Source organism: Myotis myotis, unplaced genomic scaffold, assembly GCF_014108235.1.
Source record: "Myotis myotis isolate mMyoMyo1 unplaced genomic scaffold, mMyoMyo1.p scaffold_m19_p_26, whole genome shotgun sequence".
In the NCBI taxonomy this organism is placed as follows: Eukaryota; Metazoa; Chordata; class Mammalia; order Chiroptera; family Vespertilionidae; genus Myotis; species Myotis myotis.
In genome coordinates this window covers 2,569,335-2,582,717 of record NW_023416331.1, presented here as the reverse complement: position 1 = coordinate 2,582,717, position 13,383 = coordinate 2,569,335, and the positions used below count along the sequence as shown (strand labels likewise).

The 13,383-nt window shown below is 55.0% G+C and overlaps 1 protein-coding gene across 8 annotated transcripts; it reads left to right on the top strand.

The window, feature by feature from the left end:
- The first annotated feature begins 350 nt into the window (after window positions 1-350).
- BRD2 (bromodomain containing 2) lies at window positions 351-11,757 on the top strand. Of its 8 annotated transcripts, none has more exons than XM_036356297.1 (13): window positions 351-712; window positions 3,019-4,297; window positions 5,865-6,168; window positions 6,785-6,922; window positions 7,400-7,538; window positions 7,618-7,832; window positions 7,928-8,302; window positions 8,808-8,936; window positions 9,128-9,361; window positions 9,492-9,757; window positions 10,339-10,643; window positions 10,809-10,931; window positions 11,044-11,757. In XM_036356297.1, the coding sequence occupies exons 2-13, from the start codon at window positions 4,272-4,274 to the stop codon at window positions 11,178-11,180; spliced, it is 2,391 nt and encodes a 796-aa protein (XP_036212190.1). In that variant the 5' UTR covers window positions 351-712; window positions 3,019-4,271; the 3' UTR covers window positions 11,181-11,757. The 8 variants fall into 8 exon arrangements, with proteins under 8 accessions (XP_036212190.1, XP_036212193.1, XP_036212187.1 ...); XM_036356294.1 differs by lacking the exon at window positions 351-712 and adding an exon at window positions 1,835-1,993; XM_036356299.1 differs by lacking the exon at window positions 351-712 and adding an exon at window positions 2,457-2,474.
- The last annotated feature ends 1,626 nt before the right edge of the window (window positions 11,758-13,383 follow it).

The window sequence follows — 13,383 nt, the reverse complement described above, 5'->3', positions numbered from 1 at the left end:
GCCCCGCTCTCCTCCACTGGCTTCCGGAGCGCGCATTTCCGCGGGGCGCGGGGCAGGGCAGGCCGAGCAGCGCCTCCAGCCCGTGGGGCGCGGGGCAGGGAGGGGGAGGGGAGAGGAGCGGGGGAGGCGACAGGCCGCGCCGCCCGCTCCCGCCCGCGCCCCACCCACCGCGCGCCCCGCCGCGCCGCCGCGGGCGCCTGCGCTCTGCCGCTCCCGCCGCCGCGGGCCCTACCCCTCCCCCGCCCGGGCGCACCCTCGCGCCGGCGCAGTGCCACGTTCCCGGCCGCGGCAGCCATGCTGAACCCGTGAGGAGAGGCGTGGGGGGGAGCGGGTCGGCGCCAGGGGCTAGGAGGCCGGGGCCTAGAGACGCAGCGGCGTTAGGGCGCGCGGGGACCCTGAAAGCGGGCCTGGGCCCGGCGCTCCCCTCGGCCCCTGTGCGACCCCCGGAACCTTCGGAAACCGGCCCCCAGGAGGGAAGGAGGGGGCGGCGGGCACGTGACGCGCGCCAGCCAATCCGGGCGTTGCTGACGTGTCCGCGCGGCCCGATGCTTTCCCCACCCCCACACTCGCTGAGAGGGGAGGGGCGGGGGGCTACGCCCCCTCCCCCACACAGCTTCAGTTTCCGGGGTGGGGGGTGACACCCCGGATTACATCTTCCCCCACACCAAGCCGAGGGGACACTGGATCCCCCCTGGAAGGTCCCAGGACCCAGGTAAGTAGGGCCCTTGAGCGGGGATGTTGCCAGTCGTTTAGTGCTTCACCAGGGGTGGGGAGTCCGGGGGGGAGGTTCTTGGGGTTCAGAGTGTAATCCTGAGGGTGGGTTTGCCCTTCAGATATTTCACAACCAATGGAGGTGGAGGGGGGCGAGCAGGAGGGCACCTCGGGTGGGGGAGGGGAATGGCCAACCTCATGCCTCCATGCCCATTGGAGGGCGGAGGGGCTGGGGACTGTGCCCCCCTCCCCCATTCCCTTCGTCCCCTGGGGGTACAGAGCCCGGAGCCCGGTGAGGTTTCCTTTGGGCGGGGGTGTCTGTGGGGGGTGTTGGCGTGGCCCAGTGGGTTGAGGACTGGGGTGTGACCCGGTGCGCGGGGTGAGGGTTGAAGTGGGCCGTCCGCGTGGGACCGAGGCTGCTCCCGGGCCCGCTCCCTCCCCCCGACTCAGGAAGCGGCGCGCCCGTCGCCTTTGTCAGCCGTGGGGGCCGCCGCGGGCACATGGCGCGATCCAGTTCGCGCTTCGAGTTCTTGCCGAGACCGTGCCTTCACGTGGGCACGGCCCGCGGAGCTGCTGACAAACTTCTTGGCTCCGTTGGGTCTTCACTGAGCATGTGCTCGCCCCAGGCCGCGAGCTCGGGCCCGCGGGGGCAGAGCCAGGCCCGGGGCTGCGGGAGGGCAGGGGGTGGCGGGCCTGAGGCGGGGCGCGCGGCTTAGGCCCGGCCGTGGCTCCCCAGCTCACGAGGCCTCGGGTTTCTCGGGGGGTGTCTTCCGCCCCTCCCCCTCCCTGAACAGGTCTCCCCTTGTGCGCTGCGGGGGAGGGGACGGAAAGGAGGGGAGTTGCTTTTCCAAATTACTGAGTCGCTGGAGCCTCCAGTGACTCACGGGGGAGGGAGTGCGGGAGGGAGCGGGGCCGTGACTTTCCGGAATGCAGGGAGCGCCACGGCCATGCCTGGCCGCCCTTTCGCTTCCCCGGCCCCGCGTTCTCCCCTCCCAGCCGCCCCTTCCTGGCGGCCTCTGTGCAGACTGGCGCGGCCCGGGGGGAGGGAGCGGCTGGGAGGCCGGGCCGGGGGGAGGGGAGGCGGTTCTGCAAAGTTGCTGTGTCACTGCCCTCCCGCCGCCGCCGCCGGGCGGCCCCGTGTACTTGGGGGCCGAGGCCTGGTCCCTGGAGGGAGGGGGGCCGGCACACCGTCCTTCCCGGGGCGCACCTGCCCCGCAGGGGCTGCCCGACTGGGTGGCCGTGAAGACAGGAGGCTGACGGCCATTTTAGACGCAGTGACGAGGTCAAGGCTCGAGAGCTGCTGCAGAGGGCGGGCGGGCGGCGGGGTTGGCACTCGGGGGTCGGGGCCCTCGGGAGCCCTGCCGAGGGGAGGGGGCCTACGTCCTCGTGGCCTTGCACTCATTTCCTTTCGGATGTGCAGCCTGTTCTCTTTGGTGTCCAGAAAAGGGGAACCGAGGGGCCTGGGAGCCCAGAGATCACGGCTTCAGAGGTCTGACCTTGCTGTGCTCTGGTTCTGTCCGTGGGTAGCCCAGCCCTGTTCAGACAGCAGATTGTGGGAAGACTTAGCTGTGTGGGCCGGGGGGAGGGGGCGAAACCGAGCTCCCAAAATGGCTCCTGCCCCTCCTCGGAGGCGGACGGCCCGGGGGGAGGGGAGGGGAGGAGGGGGAGGGCTAGTGAGCCGCAGCGGCCGCCTCCTCCGCTCGCCCTCCTCCCTGGCGCTGACCGAAGGACCCGCCGCTCCGTGGGGAGGACTGCGGACCCCGGTGGGGGATGGGGGCCCTTCCGGCCGCGGGAAGGAGGGACCCTCAGGGGGTGCGGGCTCGCCCTCGGCCCGGGGGGCAGTCCGAGCGCTGGCCCGGAGGGTGCTCCCCGAGACTCGCCCCTCGCGGGACTTGCTTTTTCCGCCGAGCAGACGTCGGAATGAGGTTGGGAGGAGGTGGGTTTCGTCTGTAGGTGTGTTTCCAGGTTTTGGCCCCACTTGGGGCTCCTGAGATCGGGTCGAGCCCGCAGGTATTTGTATTCATAGTGTGAGTGGGCCGCGGTCGCAGATGTGCTCGGGGTGCAAGCTTTTGGAACGAATTGTAGGTTTTACCTTGTTGATACAAGTTTTGGGGAGCTTTTTGCCTTTGTCTTTCTGTTGTCTGACCTGGGGCAGGGCAGGGGCTATTTTAAGACTCGGGCAAGCCTGTATTTTTCGTGGTGGGACCTAGAGACGCTGGGTCCCGTCTCCGCTGCGTTGGGGGCCCTTAGCTGTTTGCCCGAGTACCAGGCCGTGGCTTTAAGATGGCGTCTTCTTCCTCATTTCAGATTCTTCGCTGCGCGGCCTCCCAGTGGAGAACCATCCCCCGGCGGCGTCCTGCGGCCACACCCTGCCGGCGAGGCTGGCGACGCCCACGCGGCCCCACCGGTCCTGCGGGTCTGGCCTGTGGAGGAGCTACGAATGGCCCGACCTGCCCCAGCTTGGCGGTCGCCGGTCGCCCCGGGCCCGGAGGCCTGGGAAGACTGTTGGAGAGGGAGGTGGGGAGAGGGTGCTGCCCCCCGCCGACGTCCTTCCCCTGGAGTCGCCGACCCTCGGCGCAGCCAATTGGCTCAGCGACATGGCGGCCGCCGCTTCCCTGAGGGGCTCTGCGGCACTCTTCTGCCTGGTGACCGACGCTCTGGGAATCAAGTTTATGACGTAATCGCTCCGGCGGACCAATAGAAGATGCTCCCGCGGAGAGGCGTTCCTTCCCCTTCGCCTGGACTTCTTCCCGGGCGTGCGCGCGCGCCGGGGGTGGGGGAAGTCTCGAGCGCGGTGGCGCGCATGAGCGGCGAAGCTCCGCCCCTCCGTCTATATATAAAGGGCTGGCGCGGGGCTCGGCGGCGCCATTTCGCGCTGGAGTGGAGCAACCTCTAGAACGGGCTGGAGGATTCTGCCTACCGATACAGAGCTTTCGAGTCGTCGGGGCCCGCCATTGCAATCCACGTCCATCCGCTTGGAAATGGCCTTCGTCTCGGCCTATGACCGTTCCCGGCGGACAGTACAGACCCCATAGAAGCCCCCGAAGCTCCCCTTTTTCGGGCCCCGCCCAATCCTCGGAATCTGTCCACCCCCTCTACTCCGCCCTCAAGAGGATTTCAAAGATGGAGGCGGCGGCTCCTTAAACCACTTTCCGTGTTCATCCGCCTCCATCGAGATTGAAACGGGACTTCGTCCGCCCCGGACGGTCCCCGCAGGAAGAGGGGATTCTTGCAGATCAACAGCGGGCAATATTGACGACGTTGTCTGGGATCGGGGGCCTTCCTAGGGTTGGAAGAGTCCCCTCGCTCGCCCGCCTCTGCTGAGGCCGCCGCCATTTTCTCGCTGTCCGCCTCCTGCGGAGCGCGCCAAGCTGCCGGGAGCTTTCGGTGAAACAGCGGAGGAGACTTTCTTTCCTGCCCGGTGGGGGGGGGTTGTCGCCTGGAAGGCAAGGGCAGCGGCCCCCCCTACTTCCCGGGTTATGCTGGACCGGGCGGCGAGGGGAACCGAGGCCACCCGGACTTGCCGCGGCTGAGTGCAGCGCCGGTTCCCCGCGGTCAAGATGCTGCAAAACGTAACTCCCCACAAGTACGTCGTCGCGAGCGGGACGGGGACGTTGGGGGCTGCGGCACGGGGGCGAGGGGTCGGTCGGGTTCGGGGGGAATACAGAACTGACGGGCGCGCTGCTCTCCCGCGGCGCGACTGTTGACTCGGGGGCTCGCGGAGGGACTTGAGCGACGGTTTTGGAACCGTGGTCGTGCCCCGGCCGCTGCGTATGGAGGGAGTACAGGTTGTCAGTGTCTCCGCTACTTCCCCGGCGGTGGCCCAGTCTTAACCGAGTCGGTCCCAGCTAGGTTGGCGGCGGAATGTAATGGGGAAGGACCACATTGATTGGGCTGCGGGTAGTGGGCCTTGTGTTTAGCGACGGTTTGTCATAGTCCTTTTGAGGTGTTCGCGGCCACAACTAGTGCCTTATAGGGTTGCCATGGTGACAGCTTCGGGGACTGGCTACGGGAATTCCCAGAGTAGGGACAGGGATTATTGTTAGCCTGTGGGTTCTTGGTATCTGGGCTGGATCATTAAACCCCTGCTTGTCTTACAATAACTCGGTCGGTTTTGTGTTGGGGTGGATGAGTGTTTTGTTCGGTGGTGGGACGGTTTTGATATCCTTGAGTTTCATTCAAGGTGGGAGGTGGAACTAAGGATTCCGGTCCAGCTGTCTTCGGGTGTCAGTAAGATCTCAGGGTAGTGATCTTAATCGTAGGCCCTGGAAACACCTGGTCCAGAGGAGCACCAAGGAGAATGTAAACCTGAACCACTGTTGGCCTTGAATCTCCAGAGTTGATGCTCCAGTGGGAACTGTTGTTGGAATCTTGTTTTTTGGCAAGGTGGGGGCGAGGGTCTATCCCTCTTGTGACCTTGACTGGGCAGCTCTATATTTTGAGGCCCTTGGAGCGAGGAGATTGGATTTGCCAAAAATTCCTGGGGCTGGCAGCCGGATTATTACAGGCTGTGAAGTCCGACAAATATGCTCCTTGTCTGATTTTTTTAAGTTGATACGGTTTTCCGTTAGATTTCTGGAGTCTGTTTTCTCTTTGAAGTTAACTATGCAGAGCATGTGGAGGATGCTGATCTCTTCTGCCCTTGTGGATTCTTAGCTGTCTGATCAACATTTGATGAAATTCTCCCTTTTTAGTTCCCTTCCTCTTTCCACCTGCTTCCCCCAGGCTCGACCACCATGGCAACCATCAAGCCCCTAGTCACTAGGGCCTAGAGGTCCTCAGGCTTGGAGCTTGAGTTTCGAGGCTCCACCCATTTCACTTAAGTCTCTTCCCCATTAGCCTGTGGTTCTCAGTTATGTCCTACAAGAAACCATTTGGGGGCTTTTTTTTTCCCCCTAAGTAATTTTAGAAAAACATGATAGAGCCGCTCAGACTCCAGAAGGTGGGATCTAAATAGGTGTGGTAGAAATAAGGAAACAAAAGCATGGGAATGGGGGACAAGAACAAAATCTCGGATGTTTGAGTACTGGTTGTCAAATTTGCCTACCTCTCACTAGGCCCCAAGTGTGGATTTATTGGGTGTGTAGTGTAAATTACACTCTTCCCTAGTTTCTATAGCTTGCCACATCTAATCTTGTTTCCCATTTTCACAGGCTCCCTGGGGAGGGGAATGCAGGGTTACTGGGGCTGGGCCCAGAAGCTGCAGCGCCTGGGAAAAGGATTCGAAAGCCCTCCCTGTTGTATGAGGGATTCGAAAGCCCCACAATGGCTTCAGTGCCAGCTTTACAACTGACCCCTGCCAACCCACCACCCCCGGAGGTATCCAATCCCAAAAAGCCAGGACGGGTTACCAACCAGCTGCAGTACCTGCACAAGGTGGTGATGAAGGCTCTGTGGAAACATCAGTTTGCATGGCCCTTCCGGCAGCCTGTGGATGCTGTCAAACTGGGTCTGCCGGTGAGTTGAGAAGTTGAAGTGGGGAGGTGTGGGAATGAGCAAGAATGTGTGTGAGTGGGGGTGGGTTGTCTAGTATAGTTGCTGCGGCCCCTAGAGATTTCCCATCTCCCCCACATTGAGCATATAGCCACCAGATTTCTGATTTTTTGGTCCTTTGCCATTGATCCAACAGTTTGCTATCTTGGCATTTCTCTTTGTGCCCTCCGTGTGTCCTTCCTTAACTTTTGTGCCCTGGCTCCATTTTACAGATTCCCACCCCTGGTTGGGAGAGGACCACGGTGGCCAAAATTCTTAGCTTCTTCCTCTCCCTCATGCAGCCCATGGATAGCCAGCCCCAGAGGTAATGTCACAGGATGGGAAACCTTGCAGAGTGGGTGGGGGAGGTGTGGGTGGTTAGAGAAAGACAGTAGGGGCCTCCTGCTGGGTGTTAAGAATCCTATTCCATTTTTTTTCTGTCCTGTAGTTTAATTGGGGCCGCAGTTTAGGGAACTGTACTCCTTCAACACAGGGTGTGTGTGTATGTGAGTGTGTTGGGGGATCAGTAATTTGCTTAGGAGAACAGGTATGCATTTTTTGGTGGCTCTGACCTACTTTTTTTTGTTTTGTGTTTCTCTAGGATTACCACAAAATTATAAAGCAGCCTATGGACATGGGTACTATTAAGAGGAGACTTGAAAACAACTATTACTGGGCTGCTTCAGAGTGTATGCAGGATTTTAATACCATGTTCACCAACTGTTACATCTACAACAAAGTGAGTTTTTCTCTGTGTGTTCATTAATAGATGGGGACAGACGGTGTTTTCATTGCTGGAGTTTTGTCTACACAATTCTTTTACTATAATAGGTGTTCTCAGTAGTCAGGATCTAGAAAACCTGAGCTCCAAAGGGTATCATCACCCAGTGATGTGGCTTCAGAAATCCAGAGTTAAAGGTTTAAGTAGAACACTCTTCATACTTGGGTGGTGGCCCTTTTGTTAGGAATTCCTAGAGATCTGAAAAGAGCGGGATCTACTTTCCTTATTTCTGAATTTTCTTTCTTGGTTGCATTTTGAGGGACAGGGTTTGGGAGAGAAAGTGGGAATTAGTGGCCCCGTGTAGGTAATTTTTAGTACTCCGTGACAAACTTATATCAAAGGAGGAGTGGTGGTGATGCCTGGAGCTAGGAATTCCTTTGAGGAAAGTAATCTATACTTTGCTGATATTTGAACCTTTTTGTTTGTTTTCTGTAGCCCACTGATGATATTGTCCTGATGGCACAAACGCTGGAAAAGATCTTCCTACAGAAAGTGGCATCAATGCCACAAGAGGAACAAGAGCTTGTGGTGACCATCCCTAAGAACAGCCACAAGAAGGGGGCCAAGTTGGCAGGTAGGAAGAGTGGCAGTTTTGCTAATGGGAGACCAAAAGGTGGGAAAGATGACCACACTAACCTTTTTTTCTCTTTTAGCACTCCAGGGCAGTATCACCAGTGCCCACCAGGTGCCTGCTATCTCCTCTGTATCTCACACAGCCTTGTATACTCCACCTCCCGAGATACCTACCACTGTCCTCAACATTCCCCACTCATCGGTCATCTCTTCTCCCCTTCTCAAGTCCTTGCACTCCGCCGGACCCCCGCTCCTTGCTGTCTCTGCAGCTCCCCCAGCCCAGCCCCTTGCCAAGGTATAGATCCATGGATTTCTTTTGGACAATCGGGAGGGAAAGCTTGATTGAGGTGGACCTGAGATAAAAGGTTTCCGTCTTGTTTTTCTTTGCAGAAAAAGGGGGTAAAGCGGAAAGCAGATACTACTACCCCAACACCTACAGCCATCCTGGCTCCTGGTTCCCCAGCTAGCCCCCCCGGGGGTCTTGAGCCGAAGGCAGCACGGCTTCCCCCTATGCGCAGAGAGAGTGGCCGCCCCATCAAGCCCCCACGCAAAGACTTACCTGACTCTCAGCAGCAACACCAGAGCTCCAAGAAAGGAAAGCTATCGGAACAGTTGAAACATTGCAATGGGATTTTGAAGGAGTTACTCTCTAAGAAGCATGCTGCCTATGCCTGGCCTTTCTATAAACCAGTGGATGCTTCTGCTCTGGGCCTGCATGATTACCATGACATCATTAAACACCCCATGGACCTCAGCACTGTAAAGGTACCCACTGCATGGGGCAGATGGGACACTCAGGCAGTGATTGGAGCCTAGGGATCAATAAAAACTCAGTCACCTCCTTAAGGGAACACAGCAATCTTTGTTTTTTAGTATTTTATTTTTACTAAATAGTAATGTGGCAATTGGTCAAGTGCTTGATAAGAGTCCCTATTTTCTGGAGTTTGAAATTGTATTATGGTGGGTCTTCAGAGCAACACTATATTTCATTTGTCTTGCTTATTTGGGGGTATTGGGTTAGGGTAGTTAAGGAGTGAAGGATAGTCAGAGGCCACTGACCCCTGTGACTTAGAAAGGATTTTTTTCCTAGACATAGATATTTCTTCAACCCACCCAAATTCCTTTGACTTCAAATTTGAACCCCAGGGCACAGATCCTTAAAGTCACACCCCCACTGTGCTCTCGAGCGGGCTGCTCTTGCGGTGTCGGGTTGGCAGGGAAAGGTGAGTCTCCCTGCCTGTGCAGCTTCTGATGCTGCCTCCTTCTGCAGCGGAAGATGGAGAATCGGGATTACCGGGATGCCCAGGAGTTTGCTGCTGATGTGCGGCTTATGTTCTCCAACTGCTATAAGTACAATCCCCCAGACCACGATGTTGTGGCCATGGCACGAAAGCTACAGGTGAGTGTCAAGGTTGGAGTCTGGAGAATGACTAGGTCTGGGGAGAGAGAGTTTTGTCATCTGCACTGTACCATCTTAACATGAGGATCCCTTAATCTTTACAGTTGTAAATTGGAGCCGTGTCACCAGGTGGCTGGGTACAGTCAGGGCACTATCCCCCAGCATGGTTTTGAGTCAGCCTCTCTTTCTAGGACGTATTTGAGTTCCGTTATGCCAAGATGCCAGATGAACCACTGGAGCCAGGGCCTCTGCCAATCTCTACTGCCTTGCCTGCCGGCCTGGCCAAATCATCTTCAGAGTCCTCTAGTGAGGAGAGTAGCAGTGAGAGCTCTTCCGAGGAGGAGGAGGAGGAAGAGGAAGAAGAGAGTGAAAGCTCTGACTCTGAGGAAGAACGGGCTCATCGCCTGGCTGAGCTGCAGGAACAGGTACTTGTCCCTGTTCAGCTCATTAAGACATTCTTGCCTGTCTTTGCCCCTTTTTTCTTCTCTTCTTTTCAGATTGTTCTACTTGATGTGTTTTTCTCATTTCACATCTTGATTCTTTTTTCCTTTCTAGCTTCGGGCAGTACATGAACAACTGGCTGCCCTGTCCCAAGGCCCAATATCCAAGCCCAAGCGGAAGAGAGAGAAAAAAGAGAAGAAAAAGAAACGGAAGGCAGAGAAGCATCGAGGCCGAGCTGGGGTAGATGAAGATGACAGGGGGTCTCGGGCACCCCGCCTCTCTCAGCCCAAGAAGTCCAAGAAAGCAAGTGGCAGTGGGGTTGGCAGTGCTGCTACACTAGGTCCCCCTGGCTTTGGACCTTCTGGAGGAAGTGGCACCAAGTGAGTTGTAACAGGAGGATGCATTCTCCCATTTCCTTACATGTTTTCTCCTGTAAGTGGCCAGGTGACAGACACAGACTCTGAGGACCACAGGGTCTCTCAAAGCTACTCTGACAGTGCAAAAGTAGCCATAGACAGTAAAGATACGAACATGAATATATGTTCCAATAAAACTTTATTTTGGTAACCACACACAAAAATCCCCAAACCAGGACACAGCTTAAGAAAGGAAACGGCTGAAACCGGTTTGGCTCAGTGGATGGAGCGTTGGCCTGCGGACTAAAGGGTCCCAGGTTCGATTCCAGTCAAGGGCATGTACCTGGGTTGCGGGCACATCCCCAGTAGGAGGTGTGCAGGAGGCAGCTGATCGATGTTTCTCATCGATGTTTCTAACTCTCTGTCTCACTCCCTTCCTCTCTAAAAAATCAATAAAAATATATTTAAAAAAAAAAAAAAAAAAAACGGGAAACAAGTATGCAATACCACCAAACAAAAACAACAGACATCATTGGATTGAACAGTAGGAACCTGTTCAGAGGGTTAAAGGATGCTTCTCTAACAGAATTTTCTTTTGTCCGTAGACTACCCAAAAAGGCCACAAAGACAGCCCCACCAACCCTGCCTACAGGCTACGATTCAGAGGAGGAGGAGGAAAGTCGGCCCATGAGTTACGATGAGAAGCGTCAGTTGAGCCTGGACATCAATAAATTACCTGGGGAGAAGCTGGGTCGAGTTGTGCACATAATCCAAGCCAGGGAGCCCTCCTTACGTGACTCAAACCCAGAAGAGATTGAGATTGATTTTGAAACTCTCAAGCCATCCACGCTTCGAGAGCTTGAGCGCTACGTCCTTTCTTGCCTTAGAAAGAAACCGCGGAAGCCCTACAGTGAGTATGATGGGGTCCACCAGTCTTTGTGAGAGTCTCGCTCGGGACAGGTTAGAAAGGCGGCAGTAGTGTGCATACTTGGTGCGCTCCTGTCAGCTTCCGGGATGGAAGGAACTTGGCAGCACTAGGGTGCAGTGTCTTAGGCCTGGTGCATCTCTTTTCTAGCCATTAAAAAACCTGTGGGAAAGACAAAGGAGGAACTGGCTTTGGAGAAGAAGCGGGAGCTAGAAAAGCGGTTACAAGATGTCAGTGGGCAGCTCAATTCCACCAAAAAGCCCCCCAAGAAAGGTGAGTACCTGTACACCACTGCAAGTCCACTGTATTCTGCCAACTTGACTGTCCTTTCTTCACAAATGGAGATCAAACTTACATATCTTTAACCTTTAACTTTGTTTTGCAGCGAGTGAGAAAACAGAGTCGTCATCTGCTCAGCAAGTAGCGGTGTCACGCCTCAGCGCTTCCAGCTCCAGCTCAGACTCCAGCTCCTCCTCTTCATCGTCATCCTCTTCAGACACCAGTGATTCAGACTCAGGCTAAGGGCCCGGCCAGATGGGGCAGGAGGCTCCGCAGGACCGGACCCTTAGACCACCCTGCCCCATCCCTTCCCCCCATGCTGTGACACTTCCTCATCTCACCCACTCCCCCCACTGTAGGAGAGCTGGCTCTGCAGGGGGGAGGGATGTGGGGACATTTGCCGAAGGAGGGACATAATGGACAAAATATGGTTGTGTTCCCAGCCCCATTGAAAGTGACCTCTTGGGCAGGGTCCCCATTCAAAATGATTGGGACCGGACGGTGGGAGTGGGCAAAGACTCCAGTAGGGGTTGCCTGAGGCCATAGCGGCCCTGTTCACTTGTAAAGGCCCAGTTGTGAGGTTGGTTCTAATTTATTTAAGCTAGGTAAGGCTGAGGCGTGTGGGGCCATGGTCCCTTTGGCCTCCGTGGGGAAGGGAGAAGGGGGAGCTCATTTTTTACGTTGACATTTTTCTACTCTGTTTTCCCTTTTTCTTCTGCTCCATTTGGGGCCCTTGGGGTTTCTATCATCTCCCCATTTGGTCCCCTGGATTGTCTTTGTCTGTTGATTCTAACTTGTAAATAAAGAAAGTATTATTCAAGTTTTGTGTTACCTTAACGTCTGTTTCTGTGGTGCTTCCAAAGGAACATGGTAGAATTATCTGAGAGTTTTGAGAAGTATTTTTGAGGTGGGGAAAAGGTAGAGTCATCCTGTAGTTGGGTTGTGTCTTGGTTTTTATACAAACCCGTAGGCGGTTGCTGTGGTGCTAAAAGGAAATGGATCTGCCCATTGTAAAGGGAGTCCAGAATAACCTCTAGGTTCATGACTTGCGCCAGTTTAGATGAACAAAGCAAACCCTTGGGCTCCTGTGTGCCTTCATCATGAGGTTAAAGCTCAAGACGGGCAGGCATTGAGGTTTTCTGCAGCGCTGCGTGGGTGGGTTGTCTCTGGAACACCACCAAATGGGAAGGGATGGGAGGAAGCAGACAGTGGGGCCTGAGAAAGCACTGGTGCCTGCTTTTATAATTTGCTGCTTTGGCTTCGGATTATGGATTGACAGGGCCCGGCGTAGTTTATTAATATGCCAATTCAGAGCATTCCAGCAATTTAAGTTCAGTCACAAAAGCACCTCCACAAGTCTAACCCCTTGTCTTGCTCTAAGGGGAGGGGCTGTATATAGTTCGGGGAGCTGGGACTTGGAGGCTCTGGAATTTGGGACTTAGACTAAAAGGAAGACATCTATCTTAGTGTAATGGGACATGTAAGAAACCTGACTATTGTTATAAACACTGAGTTGGGAATTTAAAGCAAATGGTTTATTCTCCCATAATAATGCTGGAAGAAACAAGGTAGAAGGTGGAGATGGTAGTGAAGATTTTGAAGGCGATTTTTCAACCCTGCTTACATATTAGGACTACTGAGCTTATAAAAACAATGCAATTATTCCTGTATTCTATGGTTGTGAATTCTCAGCAAATTGGGGCCTGGGCAACACTTCCAAAGCTCAGGAGATGGCGATGTGCAGCCGGATTGAAAACTTAATGTTGTTCAAAGTCCTCCATTTTAATGGGGAGGAAACCCGAGTGGGCTTTTTGGCCAACCTCAGTGTGGCACTCGGTGCCCTCGGGTAGTTCCCTTTGCGTTCTCGTCCTTGAGCGTTAGAGAAGATTTTGAAAACTAGAGGTACTTTATCAAAGTTTATGTTAGTGGGCTATGATTTCAAAGTCTTAGAAAGGAATAAATGTGGAGGACTACAGGCTGATGACAAGGCAAGGCTTTGGAAGAGAAGGCTGAGAGTTCTAGGAAGAATAAAATGGGAAAGAGGGTCCAGGTGTGAGCTGGATTGACTCCAAGGAAGAAGCCATTGGCCTGAGTCCAGGAACAGCAGTTTTGTGGATAGGACAGTGGACATGATTCACAGGTCGCCAGGAGTCAGCTGACTCAAAGGGCATGTGACATTTCAGAAGGAATTTCATGTTTGAGTTGAGTTTGGGAAGGAGGCTAGTTACAGCATCTTAAGGCAGACTGTAGTTCCATTCCTTATGTTCATGTACTCAAGATGTTTTTTATTATAGTTTGGAAAAATAAAAAATGTCAACTATCAAATGTTAGGTGTGTTTCTAACATTGTACCTTTGAAGACACCTTAGTCTCGTTTCCTGTAAACAGTTTCATGTACCCAGACCTGAGACCCACTGAATGCTGTGGGAAGAGCCTGGCTCGTCCTC